Source organism: Lissotriton vulgaris, chromosome 12 (genome assembly GCF_964263255.1).
Source record: "Lissotriton vulgaris chromosome 12, aLisVul1.2, whole genome shotgun sequence".
Lineage (NCBI taxonomy): Eukaryota > Metazoa > Chordata > Amphibia > Caudata > Salamandridae > Lissotriton > Lissotriton vulgaris.
Window position 1 is genome coordinate 715,799,282 of NC_141700.1, and position 21,266 is coordinate 715,820,547.

Genomic DNA, 21,266 nt, shown 5'->3' on the forward strand with positions numbered 1-21,266 from the left:
CCATTTAGATTTTGGCAAACATAAAATTTCCCTATCACTTTTCTTTATGATTTATAGATCACGGAGTCCTACACACTAAACCACAGCCCTGAGGAAGACCTTCCTAGAATCCGCCCGGTCCCCTGCACGAAGGTCGAAACGCGCCGTCACCGACACAATTCACTGTTTTTTCCATATGACTCAGAGTACTACCAAACATAATCGTGACTGTATAAGTGATACAGGAGTTTAGCAAACACAAGATGGTCTAAACATTAGGAGAGTCTTTGAAAGTCACTCCGAGGACAGTATTGTTTTTTAGGACCACCCTTTGAAAGACCATCGAGGATAATTTGTGTTTAGTTTATCCCGATATATATGTAAAATTGAGTAGGACATTCTAGATTTATGATTTCTGAACAGGAATGAATTTGTGTAAATATATGTTTTGCACTGGTTATCTATACGTGTCTAACTCTCATGGAAAAATGGTCTTATAAGTAAATATGTACAAATTCATGTGAAAATAAGCACTGTAAACAGATTTGTACACTTGTTTTAACAATTGCAAGAATATTAAGTAAATTCTACCTTCAAAAGAATATGTAGAAGTATTTTCTGTGTTGATTATAGTCGCAAAAGCAGAGAGATGAGTTGATGTCTATCTACCCTAAATGCCAAATTGTTAAAAGTATTGTATTTTCATTTATTGAAAATTGACGTAGGTAAAATAATTAAGCCTAGGTCTTGATAAATACATTGAATTTATGGTCCCAGAGGTACCTTCCCTTGTTTTACAGCGTGTATGTAGCATCTTTCATGGATATAAATCTCTGTTTATCTGTTAGATTAAAAGGTAAAAACAAAGCAGAAACTTTCAAATAATCCAATGGTACCTTTCTCCTCTTGAGAGTTTGTAATACCCATGCAAATTGCATTACAGATCATAATTTATTTGACCATGATATAATACAGATGGTAAACGTCCCTGACAATAAATGCATTATAAGAAATCCTTTTACCCTGCATCTCTTTATAACGCATCCAACACTATTACGCATACTTTTGCCCCGCATACTTTTACCCCAATATACTTTCACCCCGCAAGCAATGATAACGAAAATTGTATTCGGCGCAGAAATACAAATCAAATATCAGAATGCATATATATTAAATATCTAGAGATATTTAAAAAACGGAAAAGAAATGCAATTGTAATTGAAACTTCGCAAGGAGACTTACTGTCCCAATGCACATATAAAAAAGAAGTAGAGAAATTAAAAATGGAGTTGAACTGCTCTCAAAATGTTGTTCTGGATATAAGGAAACTTTAGCAAGAGACTTTTAGGCAGAGCCAAAAATGTTGACTTGGCGAAATTGCAGAGGAGTTGTGGAAATTTTTATCTAGGATGACCCTCACCTTGCAGTCACATTCCTCCTTGAAAAATGTAGAAACGGCGTGGAACCAAAAAATTAACCTTGCACAGGAGTCAACGTTACTTAAAATTACATGTCCATCACCTTTCGGAATTTTATTGAAGACCCTCACTTCCATGGGTAAACTGGATTGCTCAATACTCCAACGTTGCACAGGAGTGGCTGAAGAATATTAACCATGAGGAAGCACTTTTGAAGGTAGGCTATTGAACGCGTAAATGAGTCTCTTTTTTTATCTTTATTACTCTTTTTGACAAAAGAGGTAAAGCATATTTTACTTTTTACTTTACAGAGCTAGTTCAACGGGCGGATGCAGGAGAGATCAGCTGGAAGGTAAGTTTGAAGTTCTTTTGATTTATTGATTATGATAGAGTGAAAGAGAAGCGTAAAAATAAATTGCAATCATGTGTATTCGTTATCAAAAATAACTTTATTGAGTATTTTAAAGAGGAGTTCCTTAGACTTGTATTCGTATTTTTTCAGACAACCAGTGCCAGTAGTTAACTTACTAATTGTACTAATTTGGATGACATTCACATTTTTTTTTTAACTGATTGAGTATTATTTGAATTACTTACCCACCCACAACACCACCTCTTTTTTCACACATCCCATGCCAGTAGTTAATTTACTAATTTGAAAAAAAATTATATTTAAATACTCAATTTTCATGGCAATGGACAGCGTTGTGAAAACATGCGTTGAAAATATAAATTTCACAGTTTAAATACATTTTTTGTTATGTTTTTAGTAAAGTTTTGTATAGCACTAGCTGGACCCGAGGGTATCAGAGCGTTACACAGCATGTACAATTATGAGCAAACAAGTTCTGTGTGGAAAACGAGAGCAGGGAAGAAAACAAAAACAAAAAACATTCAGTATACCAACTCAAGGGCAATATGTACACAGTTGCGGAACATATCTCCAGGTGGAGGGGTTTCAAGGGATGTATGATGTTAGCACGCACACTTTTACCACGCATACCATTACCACGCATTTTTTACAACGCAATACCTTTACAACGCATAGTGCTTTGGGTGCTGGATAGTGAATAGTTTAATTTACTATTCCAACACCAGTCCCCGTGGACACTAGGGAAGGTTATTGGATAGTAAATTAACCTATTCACTAGCCATTCCCTAAGTCAGATCGCCTCAAAGCGCTATGCGTTGTAATGGTATGCTTTGTAACAGATGCGTGGTAATGGTAGTGCGTGCTAAAAGATGCGTGCTAAAGGTTCTATACCGTTTCAAGAAGTGGAGTTAGTAATCCTTCCCCAAGTCCTTTCTGGATTACTCTTTACGATCGGGAGCGCTCTAGGAAGAGGGCTTTGAGAAGTGTCTTGAATTTCGGGAAGGAAGTGGTCATTCTGATGTGAGGTGGGATGGAGTTCAAAATCTTAGGCACATTACCCGCAAAGGATTTGTTTGCGGTTTTGAGTTTCCAAGATTTCAGTGGGATGAGTAGCAGCGTGTTGGAGCTCCTGAGGCTCCTGGACTGACCGGCCCTTTTGAGTTTGGCGGCCAGATATTCAGGTTTGCCTGTGTGCAAGGCTTTATGCGTGAGACAGGATGTGCGGAAGCTGGCTCGTTGATCAATAGGAAGCCACTTCTGTTCCCTAAGTGCCGGAGAGATGTGCTCAAATTTCTTTGTTCCTGTGACCATTCTTACTGCAGCATTGAGGGTAGTGGTCAGGGGACCTAGGTGAGATTTTGCTCATCCGGTCAATGCTGCGATTCCATAGTCAATTCTGGAAAGCACCAATGCCTGCGTGGCCTGTTTAAGATCTTTCAGAGGGAGGATGGGTTTTATTCTGTACAGCAGCTTCAGGTTTAGGAACGCGCTTTTTGCAGCTTTTGAGATGTGTTTTTTCATGTCCAGCTTGGAGTCAAGGGTAATCCCTAGGGATTTCACTGAGTCTGTTGGCGCAAGGGCACCATTGAGGGCGTCTATGGCTTTGAGCCATTGTTCGATTTGAGGGTTTTTGTCTCTATTAGAGGTGAGGAGAACTTCTGTTTTCTCTTGGTTGAGTTTGAAGTAGTTCATTGAGAGCCACTGTTGGACCTCTTTGAGCGTGACATTTACTCTGTGTATGTCTTTGATCGAGGTAGTTTCCAGATAAAGTTGTGTATCATCTGCATAGAGGTGGAACGGGATGTTGGAGTTCCTTAGATGTGTGGTGAGGGGTTCCATGTAGATGCTGAAAAGTTGTGGCGAGAGTACTGACCCTTGTGGAACTCCTCTACTGACGGGAAGGGGGTCAGATTCAAAGTTGTTGATTTTTATTCTTTGTGTGCGGTTGTGAAAGAAGGAGGAAAACCATTTTAGTACCGTCCTTTCAATGCCTGCTGTCTCCTGGTGGACTTTGAGGAGCAGGGTGTGGTCAACTGTATCGAACGCGGCCGATAGGTCAAGTAGGATGAGAAGGCTACATTGGTCAGAGTCAAGTGGCATGTGAAGATCGTCTAGGACATTTAAGATTGCGGTTTCGGTGCTGCATCCCTTTCTGAATCCTGTTTGGTGTGGGTCTAGTAGTTTGATGTTCTCTAGGTGTTGGGTTAACTGTGGGAGAGCACATCTTTCATGAATTTTGGATAAAAGAGGAAGGTTTGATACCGGTCTGAAGTTGTTCATATTCTCAGTGTCAAGGCCAAGTTTTTTTAGTAACGGAGTGACTTGACCTACTTTGAGGCAGTCAGGAATGAATCCCGTGCTCAGTGAACTGTTGATGATCTTGCACCAGATTGGGGCTAGGGTAAGCTTCAGGGCTTTCGCTAGGCTCGCGGGTAGCTGATCTAGGAAGTGGGATTAGGGTTTAGCGGTGGCTATCAGTTTACTAATTTCTTACTCCTAGAGGGGGCGAAAGGAGGACCAAAGATTAGGAGTGATCACTGGAGTGTTGCTTATTGTTGCTAGTGTCGAGGTCTCCATGAGGGTGGAGGGGTAGGTGTTGGGTGATAGATCTATTTTGGCAATCTTTTCATTGAAAAACCTGGCAAAGTTGTCACAGAGCGTTTTTAACCCCACCATGTTGGTTGTCGATGGTTTGGATGTTTGGCTCCTAAAAATGTTAAAGAGTTCATTGGGGCAGTTTTTTGCGTTCTCTAGGGCAGAGCAGAAGAAAGATGTCTTTTTGTTCTTGATGTGCTTGTTGTAGTTTCTGCGTGCAGCCTTGAGTTGATCGTGATGGAGGGAGGAGGGATTATTCCTCCAAGCTCTTTCTACGGTTCTGAGGTGTCTTCTTTCCTCATTGATGTCAGTGGTGAACCAGGACCTAGAGGGGGTGCTTCTGGGTTTTTTAGTTTCAGGGGCGCCAGTCGGTCCAGGGTGAGCAACAAATTAGAGTGGTAGAGCGAGGTAAGTTCAGTTGTTGAGAGGTGCTCCGATTCGATTGGGAGGAGCATGCTGAGCCCTTCTCCTAGTTTGTCTCGAGGGACTCGGGATGTGTTCCTGGCCCATTTAGGTGGGGCCAGAGTACGGGGTTTGGTCAGGGCCGGTTGGTTGATATGAAAAAGAATATTGTGGTGATTGGACCAGTCAACGGGAATGATGTAGTCAATAGTGATTGATTTCTTGTATGAGATGATTGTATCCAGGATCGCTCCTCTGTGGTGTGTTTCTTCTGAACAATGTTGGATCATACCGTTATCTAGCATGAGGCTGTTGAGAGATTGGATGAGCGAGTTTTTTGTTTCATTCCATCTTAAGTTGAGGTCACCCAGAATTATGCTGTTATTAATGCTGAGAGAGCATTGGGTGATCAGATCCGAAAGCTGTGTTCCAAATTCGTTGTGGTTACCAGGTGGGTGGTACAGGAGATGGCATTTTAGCGAACTGTTAGTACGCGATTTGATGATGACCGATGGGCATTTGAAGGAGTTATAAAGGCATGAGGGATTTTCTGATATGGAGAGGTCGCTTTTGTGAATGATTGCTATGCCCCCCTCTGTGCTCGGGTCTGTCTTTGTGGCATTTATGTTGTTAAAATTGCGGGGTAATGGTATGCGTAGTGATGGGATGAGGGGTAACGTCATACATTCAACACAGATACATCAATTTGAACAACATCTATAACAGATTAAACAATATTATCGAAGATATAAATAAGGGAAGACAGTGTATTTATGCTATTGTCCACTACTGCAAGAACTTTTTCGAAATTTACTTTGTCAATTTGGCTCAGACGGAACCCTGCTTCCATCTGTGAAAGTTTCCATAATTCATTGTAAGCTGCATAGGTGAATCTCTTTGTCCTAAGAATCCTTGGGCCTAAGATAAAATCAGCCAAATTGTTGTCGCTCGACAAGAGGGCTACGTGTTGTTTCACTGACGACAGAGTAAGTGTTCCAACCATTGTTGGCACCATTTTCCCACTGAATATATGGTTTAAGAGTATGAATGTGGGTAACTGGGATCAGGTCTATTTTGTGTGAAACTGGTTGTTGCATCATAAAAACGCAGTTGACATGCATTTGAATTGGTTTGCTATAACAACGATTCCCGAGGGGTCAACATTAGAGATATTGAAACTGTCCTTTCGAAATAGGGCTTGTAGTACACCAATGGTAGAATTTGTGTGTTTATGCCAATTAACATACTCAGCCAATGACAGAATGGATGGAATATTCAGATTCTTGGCAGCAGCCAAGCCAAAAGTAGGGGTGGGCATAGTTCGCGAAGTAGCGCTACGCGTAGCTACACAAAGTGCACTTCGCACTACGCGAGCTACGCGTAGCACTACGTGAACTGCGTAGTAGCATGTTCGCACTGTGCAAGATGTCGTTTTTAATGATTGCACGGTGCGGACAAGCATCCGCCACTGTGCAATCATTGAAAACGGCATCTTGCACAGTGCGAGCTGTACCTTTCTGTTGCTCAAGTAGATTCTTCCTCGAGCTGCAGCTTTCTCAACGCGGACTGGCAGTTTCTCATCGAGAGCGGTCGCGAGCATGCACGACCACTCGCAATGAGAAACCTGACCTCCCCGCATTGAGAATCTCGCCGGGATGTTTATTTTCCATGCTCGCGATCGGCAACTTGATGTTGCTGATCACGAACAAGGAAAAAGTCTTGTGAGGATGTCATAATGCTTGCTCACGGTCGGCAACTTGAAGTTGAGGATCGCGAGCAAGCAAAAAATGACCGCTGCACTACGCTATGCATGTTTGAACTGTGCTACGTGCAGTTCACATAGTGCGAAGTTGCGCAAACTTTGCAAACTACGCGAGCGTAGAGTAGTGCTTTGCCCAGGGTTAAAAATAAGTCGTTTGGTGTACTGTGTCATTTAAAAATAATATTTGAGTCGGAATTAGGCATGTAAAATGCAAAGCTTAGGTTCCCTGGACCTGCCAAGCCTAAGTGCCCCAAATCGATTTCAAATCAATTGTATCTTTCCAGAGATCATAACCCTGTAAGGCCAATTCAGTTCTGAAGGAATTGGAATAGATTAATTTTGTGTGTGTCAGAATAAATTTAGATTGTGACGGCAATTTCAATTTAAAGAAATAAGATTCTAGATTGGACATGTTGTAACTAGTGAATTAGGTGAACTTATTTCTAAGCGTTTTTTAACTTCCCTGTAATGGAGTTGGACAATGTTCCCACTGAGTGTAATTAAAAGCAGGTCTTTACAGGTTTGTTTTGGGCTAGAAATGATGGCCATAATGTTGATAACACTATACATCAGCATAATTGGCAGGGTTTAAATATAAATCTTCAGCATCAAAAGCAGCATAATACTTTAAATCAGAAAACAATGAATGCACTGCTTGTACGTCCCAATCATCAGAATGTATGTCCTGTGTTACCACATCTCCTAATGAAACACAAAACATGTGTGGTATCTTGAGGACTTCTTTCGGACCATGGATTTCAAAAGCAACTTTATCCCAAATGATGCCATCTGCAACAGGGAAAGCCGAAATATTTACAAAGCCTTGATCACGTTTCATGATGTGGGATGATGTGTGTGGAGCCATAATTTCAACAATCAACATTACCGCAGAGTATTCTGGTGAATAATGACCATTGATGAGCAAGAAGAATACTGTCACAAACCAAATTCACATGAAGAGGAAAATGAGGATAAGCACCAACCAAATGTAGCTCCAGGGTGGGAGCAGGTATGTCTTTTTGAACCAAGAGATGAAAATACTCGTTTTTGTCAGTGGAGGTACCACAGAGAAAGACGAGGAGGAAGAGTCATAAGAGAAGTTTGTATGGTCCACAAAATAACAGCTTGCTCCCACGTCCATTAACGGTGGTAGTGCAGGATCAGCTTGTTGAAATAAAAGACTGTCCGGTACTTCCACATTGAACTCATCCGCAGGGTAAGCATACTCAATGTCTGTGTGGGAAGATGATCAAGGCACAACAGGCAAAAGGTCAATCGTAGTCTCCGTCTCACCCTCAATGACATGGGCATTAGTCGAATAGGCTGAAGTCATCAGATTTACAGAAATATCGTTGCATGAAATACTAGAATTCAAACTATTCAGAATCGGCCAGATGGTATAGTTTCAACTTAAATGTATCTGTTTTCTTTGCGACCAGGCAAAAGTGGCTGAATGACTGTACGAGTATCCTTTAATCCAAGAACTGGGACTGATGCACAATAACGATAAGAGGGACCACATTATTTTTTGTTCTCCAGCTTTTCTCAAACCAGATCTCCAATCTGAGGAAGCTAGCTGGCGACCAGAATCAGCATTGCTGTATTTTTTTAAAGAGGGTATATGTTCTGTTGTGCAGCTGTCACGGGTCTTTTGAAGTTCCTGTAACAGAGTAGAATGGTCATCTACATCAAATGTTGCAGCCGCCACCACAATGTCTAGACCATCAAGTTCTGGCACAAACATTTTAATGCCAAAAAGCATTTATTAGGGGGTCTGCCCAACTAGAGATTTTCTTGGCAGATTATTAAGTGCACGTTGAACTCCATACAAATGGGCCAGCCAGTTCCTGCCAGTACCTAAGACTCCAGCTGTCAAAAATTGCTTTAATTCATGGTTCATTCGCTCCACTATTGAATTGCCCACAGGCCTATATGGAGAAAAACACTGCACCAGCACCCCCATAGACTTCACCGCGTCCTTGTACGCCTTAGAGGCAAAGGCTGGACCTTGGTCGGAATGGAAGGTGCCACTGGCAAACGTCCCAACAAAGACATGCAAATCTCTAATGACATTTTGAGCGTCAGCACTGTGTTGTGGCCAAACCCATAGGAATCTAGTGCATGAATCAACTGCAACAAAAATGTTTTGATATGCAGTATCAGAAGTCAATGGACCGCAGTGATCAAGATATACACAGCCAAATGGCTGATTTGATATATATAGCTGTGTTTGTTGTGGTAGTGAAACCGTAGATGGTTTGATTTGTTGACATATGTCACAAGAAAGGACATATTTATGTTTTTTTATACAAACCATGCCACCAAAAACATTTCTGAAAAATAGAGACAGTTGCAGACACCCGGCAAGTGCAGAAGCCATACCTTCGTGTGCGGCTATGATCAAAGCAAGCCTGCGGTCGATGTTGTAAATCCGCCGATCCCCAACTGACAGAATTGTAGCATAAGGAACTTGTTCTTGAGATAAATGAAAACAATACTTTTAAGGGAGGCACTGCAGGAAAGCAGTTCCAACCTTCGTAGCAGCTATAACTGCCAAAATTTAATTATCTATCTTAGTCAGGGATCTTGTAACTGTTGCTACTGAACATGTGGAAACTGCATATTTGGCTGCCTCATCAGCCAAAGTATTACCAACAGCATGTGCTCCCACACGCTGATGGCCAAGAGTATGTATAACCTGTGTGAGTGGGAGACGTTCTTTAAAGTCCGCCACTCGACCCCAAAGCGTTTTATGCTTTATTGCGCTGCCTTTAGAATCTCAATATTCATTCTGAGAGCAAAAAAATAAGTTGTCATTAAAAGACTGGACACAGTAGTAAGAATCATACACAATAAGATTATTCACATTAGGGTCAGCAAACAAAAGAGCTAGAACAAGAGCACACAGCTCTGCCCATTGTGCCGTACAGTTCCCAAGTGCCTGTTTATGCCCAATAGAAGACTTAAATTTACCATTTACAGTTGAACCGGCTACAATAACACAAGCTGCTGAATAAGCATGTTTGGATCCGATGGAAGGTTGAGCAGAGCTGTTGGTATTTATGATACATTTGTACTCATCCATAGGAAGCAACGACAACGGAGGAGAATAAACAAGTTCATACTGTACAAACTCCTATGTCTGAAGAGCAGGATCAAAGATAAACATTACATCAGCCAATGTCAAAGAAGTAGCCCTTTGTATCCATCGGAATGTAGAGCTTTAGATTTTGGTACACTTGCCTTAGTCACTGCTTCTATAGCAGGGATTGGAAAAAAACCTTAAGAATGAGTTTCCCCTGCACCAGCGATTGTTCTTTCAGAATCGCCATTTGGACCGCAGTCAAAATCTTTTCAACATTCAAATATCGCGCTTCCACAGCTGTGTATAAATGTGATTTGTATGCAATAGGTACTGTGTCTTCTTCATTGAACGTTAAGTAAGTGAAACCCAATGTCCCCGGTACAATAAGTATGATCAGATTTGTGGAAGAATCACACGTCAACAAGTAGTTAGTCACTAGCAGATCGGACTGCAAAGATAGTAGAATAGAGGTGTGTTCCGGAAGCCAGCAGGCAGAAGAATATGTAGGTTGCATCAATGCATAGAGCGGTTTGATACGCTGGGCATAATCAGGAATCGATGTCCTCCCTAAATGTAAAAATCAAAGCAAAGACTGAAGCTTCTTCACTGTAGACAGAGGTTGCAATTGTGTACATTTCTCAAGAAAGTGGGGGGGCTAAGCCCCTACCTTCAGTATTGATCTTGTAGCCCAAAAAGAGCACCGCATAACAAGCGATGTGTGATTTAGCAAAATTTAATTTATATCCTTAGTCGTCAAACGACATAATAATACGGCCAACTAAGACAAGATGCAGTATCAGTTCGTCGTCTGTCAGATAAATATCATCGACATACGAGAACGCATCTGTATCTATGCTATGCAACAAAGACACAACACATGCAGCAAAAGCCCTGGGGCTGCTCTTATACCCCATAGGCAAGTGTGTAATTTTTCTGATCTCTGATGACGGTAAATGCTGTCAAGTCACGGCTCTCAGGAGCCAAGAAATGACTGCAGAAACCATTGGATATATCCAGTGTGGTTTTGTACTTTTTATGAATAAGACTGTTCACTAGCGCAGTGCTGTGTATGTTCTGTAGCACAAATGTACGACAATACTATTCAAATTTTGATAATCTAATACAATGCGATATGAACCGTCAGGCTTCTGTACCGTAAAAGGAGGATTATTCATTGATGATCCACAGGATTCAATTACACCTTAATATTTCAATTGAGTCAGAATGTTACTACGGGGAGCTTTAGCCTCATGCCTGATTGGATATTGCAGTTTAGGCTGTGGCATTGATCATAATGGTATCTCATGCACTGGTGAATCTCTATCTCAGCCAACCTGATTATGGTACACCGCTGGGGACAGTGCCAATGCCCACTCAGATGCATAAGCCTATTTAGCTTCCTAAGGGACGAAGTGTGAAAAACTCAGAAGTATCACGTCCTCCCCTCTAGAAGCGGCCAGGACAAATTGTGGAGGCCAATCTGCCTCCGCCAACAAAATGTCATATGAGGAGGTGAGATTTTCCCATAAAACCACTGTAATTGTAAGGTGTATATCACCCTCAATTTGGTAGACAATTTTATTTAGTCTATCTGGGAGCGCTACCCGAGTATCTGTTTCTACTGTAATAAACGTATCAGTTGCTCTTGCCTCCAGATAGGGATGCAGTGCCTCCTGCACTATGGTAACCTCTGCGGCGCTGTCGAGCAGAATCACTGCCCATGTACAGTCTAGGAGTAGCGTTCTCACCATCAGAGGCATACTTCGCTGTTAAAGTGGCAACCTTTTTCTTTTGATACAGGGGTCGAAAACGAGGCAGTCTCTCTTATTTGGGTTTGGGTGGAGAGATTTGGGTCTCTCTTATTTGGGATCCCCTCCCTGTTGCACCTTTGCTGTGATATTAGCTCTCTCCACTACAGAATTGAAAGTCCAATGTATCTTATAAAGAACAAGAAGAGCGCCAATCAGGGACTTGAAAACTATCAGAAGTTTTAATTTTTGTGCAGTCGTGCAATCATAAGTTCGCTCAAAAGAATCAGGTGTCAGTGAACAAGCATGCAAATCTTGCTTCTGTTGCTGTTGCCCCTTTTTTTATTTCTTCAGTTCTTTTTAGGAAAGAACAGGCGCCCATCCTTATCAGTATGGGCTTTTTGTTGAGTTTGAGTGTGAGTAAAAGGCTTAATTTCCAGACTATTGCGCCCTAAGGCTTGATAAGCTTTAGCAATAATCTTTGGCAAATTGCGCTGTTTGTCTGTGTCAGCAACAGCCTTCAAGCGTTGTGCCACTTGTAAACCTACAGCTTCACCCTTTACATTAGCAAGGACCATATCACAAACAATGTCAAACACCCCCACCAGTTCCATCCCCATCTCCAGGGCCGCTACAGCCCCATGTTCATCCTGAACATGTTTTACGACGGAAGGGGGAGCGGTCATTGAGGGAGTGCCAAAACACATTGACTATATGGATGCAAACACTCTAACCCAAGTGTTACAATCAGCTAACTCAGGAACAAGGCCTTTAGGTAAGGTCATGGTCAGAATCCTGTGTTTTTCCACAGGTGTGGTGTTTGGAAAACCAGCTTTGAGTTGCCCAAATTTTTCATCAAGCCAATAAGAATGTTCGTTCTTATTTTGTGGACACTTGCCTATCACTGAATTAATCATGAATGGACAGATACCTACACCACCAGGTCGCTGTGGTTATGCAGCAACTCCAGGTTGTCCCACCTGCATGTTGCACAACATGAACTGTATAGCAGCTCTATGTAGACATATTAACAAAGTGTGTAATCCGCATAGCTCTGCGACCGTAGCTGTGAGATCATTTGGGTGTGGGGAATACCCAGCCAAAACCGACCATGTGGCTCCATCAAGCTATATGGGGCCTAAAGGACCACTGCCAAAGGGTGAGGAAGGGCACCATTAAACCATATAGTGTGTTGCCAAGCCATTACCTGAGCTTCAAGAGTTTGATAAGGTCAAGAATCCTGTCGTAGTGCAGTGGCAGTATACTTGTGGAAGAAATTATCAGTGCCATTCGCTGAAGGGAAGGTTACCCAAGAATAGAACACATTGAAGCGGTGTGCTACCTCTGCATCAACAACAAAACTAATATCAGCACCACCATTAGGGACTCCATATTGAGTCAAATAAGCAGTGACTGGAGCGCAGTTTGCAGGCGCAATGGCAACTGCCATAATGGAAGAAAAATATAAAACAACTTACTTGGGGCAGGCAAAACACTTGGTTAGGGAAAGAGCAAGACCTTTTAGATTTCAAGCTTGAAAAACCTATAACTTCACCAAATAGGAGGTTACACCCTCACACTTTCTCCAGAAACAGAGTTGAGGGGATTGTGCACAAGCACTACGCAGGAGTCTCGCAGATAAGTACCAGAGCAAACATCGGGTGACATGTTGTGGTGATTCTGCACATACACAGAACTATATGCAGGAATACAGGACCTCGGTGTGTAGGGGCTGAGCCTTCCTACCAATTCAGTACCCAAAACACCAAATCCGACTAGCTATAGTGTCTCATTCGTTCTCCTATACAATCATGAAGCTACGAATGATTATACAACCCAGAACACCACACTCCCAGGCATCACGGTAGACATACCCTTTCGCTCACTCACTCATACTTGTCCAGAATAAGAATTGACAGAGTCACTGTTATAGTTCAAAATGTTTATTTTAACTACAGTGCTCTATAATGCATTATATGAGCCACTACCAGCAGCAAAACACATAAACCTAAAACCGTTAGCATTGTTGCAAATCCATAGATTATAAAGGGGGATGTCATCGTAAATAGGCAGTGGATAAAGGACTATAATGCCTAACTAACCTCCCTTTGGCTAGAATACGTTTTATTGTATAAAAGAAGATCTCTAGGCTGTGTCAGCAGATCCATACTTTATTGCCTAGATGGTATTTCTACATCATAGTAAGAGCATAGCTCTTCTCCCTGGAAAGGTACCTGTCCAAGTGTGTTTTAGAATAACATGCATCCCCATAATATGAAAGAACGAGTTTCCAGCATTAGCAGCTCTGTTAGTTTTGTCTAGATGCTAGGGACCTACCAGAACTGAATAACAAGGGGCATTGTTTATCGACCTTGCACACCGTGTTCAGACTAAACTCCAGGAAAAGGCAGATAACGCTAAAAAACAGACGGTTCTCATGTGTACGGCACAAACAGAGTCTTGCAAATTAAAGTCATATAGTAACGTGTGAAAAAGCAGCATCATGGCAGCAGAGCTCATGCTAACTTAGCAATGTCGACAATGAACCTAACGGCCATATGTCATGACCACAGTTGAGAGAACATGGGTTTGGGTGGCAACTCTGGGGGGAAGTACACGTGAAACAGAGTTGGACTTAAGACAAACATTTACAATCGTTCAATTGGAAAAAGTTGATAACTTGGCAAGCTGCTCAAGCTTTGACTCCTCAACTGAAGGGACATGCACTAGTTCTCAAAATTGACAGCCAAGTAGCCAAATGCTATGTCACCAAACAAGGAGGCCCGAAAGGGAGAGCTCTAGCTCAATAGCTTTTATGATTTATTCCTGGCTGAAACAGAGCGATTTGAGCTTGAAAGTGGTTTATTTACCAGGGAGTAAGAACATTCTAGCCAACTGGTTCAGTCGCAATCTACCTTCATACTTAGAGTCTCATGTAAGAGAAGTGTTTTGGGAAATAGCGCAGTTTAGAAATCTTAAATTGAACCTATTTCCATCATATTTATGAGCAATTCCCTTCTTCCAGATTTTTGGATGCAAGAGCATTGTCCCTAAGAGGGGTTAAAGGATGCTATGTCATTGCCTTGGCCAAGAGCCATTCTGTATGTTTTTCCCCTCCGCCCGACGGCATTTCAGAAAACTCAGGAGAACTAGGTAGTGGTAATTCTTTCTAGCCTTGTCTGCCCTGTTTTCCATTATAAAAAAGATGTAATGTCACAAACAATTCATCCGCAATTCCACCATTTGCCTTTCTTCCCCACCCTGCACAGCGTTGTTATGAATTATGTAATTTCGGATATTGCAATGATGTTATCAATCATGTCATAGAATAAGTTACGAATTACTTGATATGTGAGATAAATAGCAGTGCATGGAAAGGGCAACATTTTCACTTAACTATAACGTCCATTAACCTTTTTTTCCAGGGGATTTCTAAGGATTTTTTAAATTTAAAGTAAGATATTATCAGGCCATATGCAGAGTGGTTTTAGGAACAGGACCTCACCTGTGGCCAGGCCGCGCCCTCCCTACACAGTAGTGCCCATTTTCCCACTGGTGCACACAGCTGAGTATGTGATGTAATATTATCATAAAGGTAAAGTAGACCTACTGAATTTGTCAAAGGGTCAGAACACTAAAATATAAATAGCTGGCCTATTGGATTTATGAAGGGGTCAGCACATAACCACATATAAAGCAGACCTATTGAATTTGTCAAAAGTCACCAATAACAGCAATCAAATGCATATTTTAAACTCACACAATGTAATGCTAAATAAAAGTGATTGTCATAAAACATTTTTAATAAAGTCTTATTAAAAAAAATCTCAACATGTCTTTGAGAATTGTTTTTAAAGATTTTTCTGGCCACAAAATTCAACCTTAGAACCCACAAGAAGTGGTCCCTGTACTCAAGCTCAATATCACTTAGTTCGGAGTGCTTTAAAACATATGTTAATCTCTTGGATTCAATGTCTCTGGAAACTTATTGTGTTTTTCATGTTGCTGGGGGACATCTGCACTCCCTGAGGCCCCTCACAAAAGTAACATATAGTTGGTGGTGACCCAGCCCTTTCTAATAGCCTGATCTGGAAATAAAAATATAATTTTAAAAAGACCCAGTGCACTAGGGGCACTCCTTGCACAGAGCAGTGAATAATAAATGAGTGACTCCTGTAGTTAATTTTCCATTCTTTTTTAATCAATCTTTTAAGTGGGTGCCACCCTGGGGCACCCACAACATTTTTCCATGCTGTGGTCTGCAAAGGGAGCCCATATGCCCCTGCTGTCCCAGCTGGCTCCCCAGCCAGCACCAACACTGGGTGCTGGTGAGAGTCAGTATTTTTATAAAAGTGGGGTCCCAAGGGTTCACGCAGGCACCCTCAACATAGAGTGTGCGGGGGCCCAAGGCTCCCTGCTAGCACCCTTCTTTGTGTGGTGGCAGGAAGCGGCTTCTATTCTATGCTACCCCTGCAGGAGCAGCTTTTCCTTCTGCTTCTGCCAATGGAGCAAACCTGTGTTTCTTCCCTGCCAGAGTGCGGGCAGGGAGAAAGTTCTCTGCTCCTATGCTCAGTCGGGAAGGTTTACAGTGTCTCTGAGGTTGGAAACCTAGAACACTATTTCAAGAGTGCCCCATGAGATAGGGTTCCTGGAACCAAAATTTGCATGGGGTAGATACCCTCTCCCCTTCTCAAAATGCACTGGGCCATGGAGGATGCGATCCCTGGGGCTAAAGTCAGCTCAGGAGAGGAGCTCAATGCATGCACACACCCCTCCCCAGATCATTATGAATAAAAATCTGTTTTGACCCTTGCCCACCCGTTTGATCATTTTCTTTTTTTTTAAACGCTGCAGCTGCCTTTTGTTCTTTTTTATCGTGAGATAGAGTTGCCCAGTATCCCTAACCTGACCCATTATATTATTCTTTTTTTTATTTCAGGACAGGCGTTTAAGTTGCCAAAGACTGTAATGGCTGTTGCAACATTTCTTTTCATGTTGTCGCCAGCCAATCAGAGTGCTCGCTCTCAAAGAGCTCCATCAGCCAATCCAAAGGCTTACATATTTTAATTTCAGACCACCCAACAACATATACCAATAGTTTGAACCTTAATTTCTCGAAAACTGCTAAGCAGAATAACACCAATAAAACCACGCTCTCTGGGCACAGAACTAGCTTTATGCCAAATCTGGTGTAATTCCTTCCAGCCGTTTAGGCTGCAGCGCTGTTCAAAAATCCCTATAGGAATGGCATGAGGAAATTGCGTTTTGGGACCAACCATTGTTCTTGGCCCCAGCTGATGGATTACCTCAAAACTTTCAAGGAAAGATCTGAGATGGTGGATGAGTCTATTTTTGAGAAACTTTTGTGAAGATTGGTCAAGTTATTAGCAACCCCCCCTACACAAAAAAAACTCTTCCTATGGTAACCAGGTCCTAACTGTGTAAGATAGATAGATAGATAGATAGATAGATAGATAGATAGATAGATAGATAGATAGATAGATAGATAGATAGATAGATAGATAGATAGATAGATAGATAGATAGATAGATAGATAGAGAGAGAGAGAGAGAGAGAGAGATAGATAGATAGATAGATAGATAGATAGATAGATAGATAGATAGATAGATAGATAGATAGATAGATAGATAGATAGATAGATAGATAGATAGATAGATAGATAGATAGATAGATAGATAGATAGATAGATAGATAGATAGATAGATAGATAGATAGATAGATAGATAGATAAAACTGCAGAGTGGAAAACGAACAGGAGTGTTCAAACTGGGGAGCAAGTGATCCTAGGAACCAGGCTCTGGTCTAAAGAAGCACTCTACTGATAATAGTGCTTTCTTTTCAGTGGGGGGGGAAATGAGCAGCGGTAAGCCACTCTGTATTGGGCCATCACTAACATCTTTTATCATTTATATCCTGGATGGGTGAAGGTATCAAAAGGAAAGGGACTCCAAATACTCTTTAGTCCCCACCCGCATTTCTAATACTTACACTGTGGATAACTCTACATGTTAGTAAGGCCTGCCTGTCCAGAATACTATGTTTGGCAATCATGTATTTGATTGCGTTTTTAAAAAGGTTACAGAAATGAACTGCAAGGTTTAAATATTTTAAGTCTAGACATATTTAAACATTGCCAGTTTTATAGAATAATTATGAAAACTGTTGAGGTTGAGCCGATGATATTATTATCACGGGGGTTTGGGGGCAGCATTAAAAGTTTTGACAACCACTGATTTAGAATGAGCAAGTGCTGAAAAGAGAAAGGAAGAGTGTAGAATCCAATAAAGAAAGGGACAGTGAATAAATAAGTTACTGATGAGCCAAAAAGAAAGAAAGGGGTACAAGGCCGGGCAAGAAAAATGTATTTATTTATTTACAGGGTCTTATCAAAGGTGCTGCTGCTCCCTGAAGAGCCCTTGAGCTAGTTTTAACGAAATTTATTTATTTACAGGGAAATATTTCATTTACAAGTAGAGAGAGTAGGAAATTAGAAAGACGAGTAAAGGGAAAGATGTATTTTGGGAAGATGGAGACCAGACAATGTTAAGCAGATAAAGGTAAGGATGGAAGGGCAGGAGGGCGATAGCAGTTCGACCACCAAGAAGAGGGGGAAGAGCAGGGGCGAGAAAGGAGTCTTGAAAGAGAGCGAGAACTGACAGGGCAGAAAGAAATCATTTTACAGGAAGAGCAAATGTGAAAAACATCGGGGGAAATGCGAGAATGGAGCGGTGAGGGATAGAAGCAGAAAATATTACAGAGGAGAGCGAGCGAAGTAGAAAACGGTACCTAGTAAGAGACAGCAATTAAATATAGACCTTACGGAGAGCTAAGGGAAAGCGCTGGGCACGGTGCACAATGCCAAACACCCCCACGTTCGAAAACAGTCTACCGTGGATCCGCACGTGACGATCCGCACTGATATCTCCTAGCTTCAGCTCCGACCCTAGCGCCCCGACGCAGCATTGTACCTCGTTCGAATTAATGAACATTACGACTAGAAATGATAGTGTATCCATCACACACACATACCTTACTGCATGCGCCCTCTTCTGCACGCGCGCCCAAAATACGACTTACATGTCTTTTATGGGAATCGGAGTGATAGTGGCCGAGCCTCCGAATTTCACCCTCGCCCTCGGACCCCACCAGGGTGATAGAGGTGGAGCCCAGGGTCTTGGCATGGAGCGCCGTGCCGGTCTCCACCTGTATTTTGAAGTGCACCATGTCCTCGAGAGCAGCTGTGCGGTCCTGGGTGACAGGGGCTGAATCCTTTCTTTCTGAAAAGAACGTGTAGCAGCGCCTTTATAAACACCTCTAGCCTCAAGGAGCCCGGCCCAGATCCGTGCCAGGTGCGCACGTCAGAGGACTGACTTTGGAGACACTCCAAGGCTGTTGGCGACTACCTCTTGTCACCTGAAAAGCGTGTTCCTGTTCACTTACTTAAGTTTGCACATTTTGTGAGCAATATTTTGCACCGATTACAGTTTTTAAAGATAGGCGTGGATTAGGGTGACTAACTGGCATTGGTGCAAAGTCAGGACGGTGAGTGTAAAAATTCAGGACAAAGGGTCAAAATTCAGGACACAAATTCAGGACAGGAGGTCAAAATTCAGGACAAAAGTTCAGGACAATTGGATAAGTTTTACAGACACATCAGAGGTCGCGCAATAGTATATAAGTAAGCCCAGCCATAGCCAAACATATTCAACCATTTGCAAACCTATCCATCATGTATCCTTCCATCTATCCTTTCACTCATCCATCCCTTCATCCATCCTTTATCCATCCATCCACCCTTTCACCTAGCCATTTGTACACTCATCCATCCACTCTTCTACCCATCCATTCACTGATCCATCCAGCCATTTACCCTTTCACCCATGCTGCCATCCTTTCACTTACTCATCCATCCACCCATTCACCCTTTCAGTCATTCATCCTCCTCCCTTTCTCTCTCCATCGTCCCTTTCACCTAGCAATCCTTCCTTCCATCCATCCTTCCACCCATACATGTCCTCATCCACTCATGAATCCATCCATTGACCCTATCACTCATCCATTTATCCTTTCACTCCTTCACTCATCTATTCATCCTTTAGTCCATCTACCATCCCTTTCACTCACTCATCCATCCTTACATCCACCCTTTCACTCATCTGTCCATCCATTCACCCTTGCACTCATCAATTCATCAATCCATCCATCATTTCACTCATCCATCCATCCACACACCCGCTCACTCATCCACCTTTTTACTCATCCATCCTTTCACTCATCCATCCACCCTTTTACCCATCCAGCTACCCTTCCACCCATACGTCCAGCTATTTACCCTTTCTCCCTCCCATCCTTCCACCACTCATTCATCAATCCACCCATCCTCTTTTATTATCCATCTATTCAATATTTTATTCATCCATTCACCCTTTCACAAATTCATCCAGCCATCCACCCATCCCTTCACTTACTCACTCGCCCACCTTTTCATATGAATTTTGAGCTGAGCCTTTTTGAGCTGCAGGAGCCATTCCTGGACTGGGACAGAAGCCACCCAGGGCAGAGACAGGATCCACCACAGGTGGGGGGGGCGAGGGACAAGAGCCATCACTGGGGGGAAGGTGGGCAGGAGGGGGACCAGGATCCACCAGGGTGGGCACAGGGGTGGGCATGCGGTATTCTAGTATCATCTTGGTCTCTTCCAGGGTGGGGTAGGGCTCCTCACCCCCTCCTGGACAAGACAATGAGAAGTCAGTCTCTCTTTCCAAAGTGTTTCTTTTGCCATCCCCCACTGTGATGTACAGTACTTAAAGGAGATACTCCAAGAGAACTGATTTAACCAATTGTCCTCCATACTTTGTTAATCAGTGTGGGTGCGATTGTGCCATTTCTTTATTTTATTACATTAAAGACTTCATGTTTGAAGAATCGAGGTTTGTTTACAATTTAGTGACAGTAATTAAGCTCTGCTCTGTGATGAGAACCACGTGCTGCCTCGGTGTAATCCAGACCAGTTGTAGGATGTTTGGGGCCCTGGCAGAAATGGAATGTCTCACACAAATTGCAGAGACATGACGCATTCAGGGCTGTTTGCATCTGAATAGATGCCCCCTGCTCCTGAAGCTGCAGCCCCTCCCTCTCAGCCACCTTCAAGCACCTCTTAACAGCTCATCAAGGGCTGGAGGTGTGAGGGGTGGGGGCTGCAGCTTCAAGAGCAGGGTGCATCTATTCAGATGCAAACAGCCCTGAATGCATCAAGTCAAGTCAAGAAGGGAGGTGGGTGGAAGTTGTGCGGGCTTTAGGGAGGTGTGATCAGCGCCCGGGGTTAAAATTACGGACAAATGGCGTCCGTTAAAGAATCCTTCACGGAAAATGGACAAATGGCCGAAATTACGGACTGTCCGTGAAATTTACGGACGGTTGGTCACCCTAATGTGGATAAGTTGCACTTTATATCAATATTGTATGGGTTCCTGCTTGCAGACAGCCCCAGTGCCACCTGATAGAAGCATCAATTTACACAAAGGCTGTGTCAGAACCCCTTTCAGAGGGGCACGGGGCACACAGGTGCTACTGAGCCCAACCGTGGTTGTTGAGGCCTTTTACTCCTGGTATCCTGGGGCAGACCTACTACAGATCCTGAGCTACTGGGTCAAGTACCTCTTAGGCACCTTACTGTCAGTGGCAGATGTGGTCGAGCAGCCAAGGTTCCCTCAGGAGGATGTAGATACAGGTCAGTTGACAGGACTGATAACTCAAAGTATAAACAGGGAGGAAGACATTGGCGCAGTCTAGCTCGGAGCATAAAAGGGGACGGGCATGCCTCCGCGCAGCGGACACGATCAGCGGACTGACAACTCAAAGTATAAACAGTACAAACAATCGT

General features: G+C 42.7%; 1 protein-coding gene across 1 annotated transcript in view; it reads right to left on the reverse strand.

Moving 5' to 3' along the window:
* LOC147678098 (hydroperoxide isomerase ALOXE3-like) overlaps positions 1 to 18,657 on the reverse strand; it is a 319,605-nt gene extending 300,948 nt beyond the window's left edge. The window contains exon 1 of the mRNA XM_086945959.1: positions 18,461 to 18,657. Coding sequence (XP_086802085.1) covers positions 18,461 to 18,607 — 147 coding nt within the window. The 5' untranslated portion in view covers positions 18,608 to 18,657. The remainder of the gene's footprint in view (positions 1 to 18,460) is intronic.
* Positions 18,658 to 21,266: the final 2,609 nt, after the last annotated feature.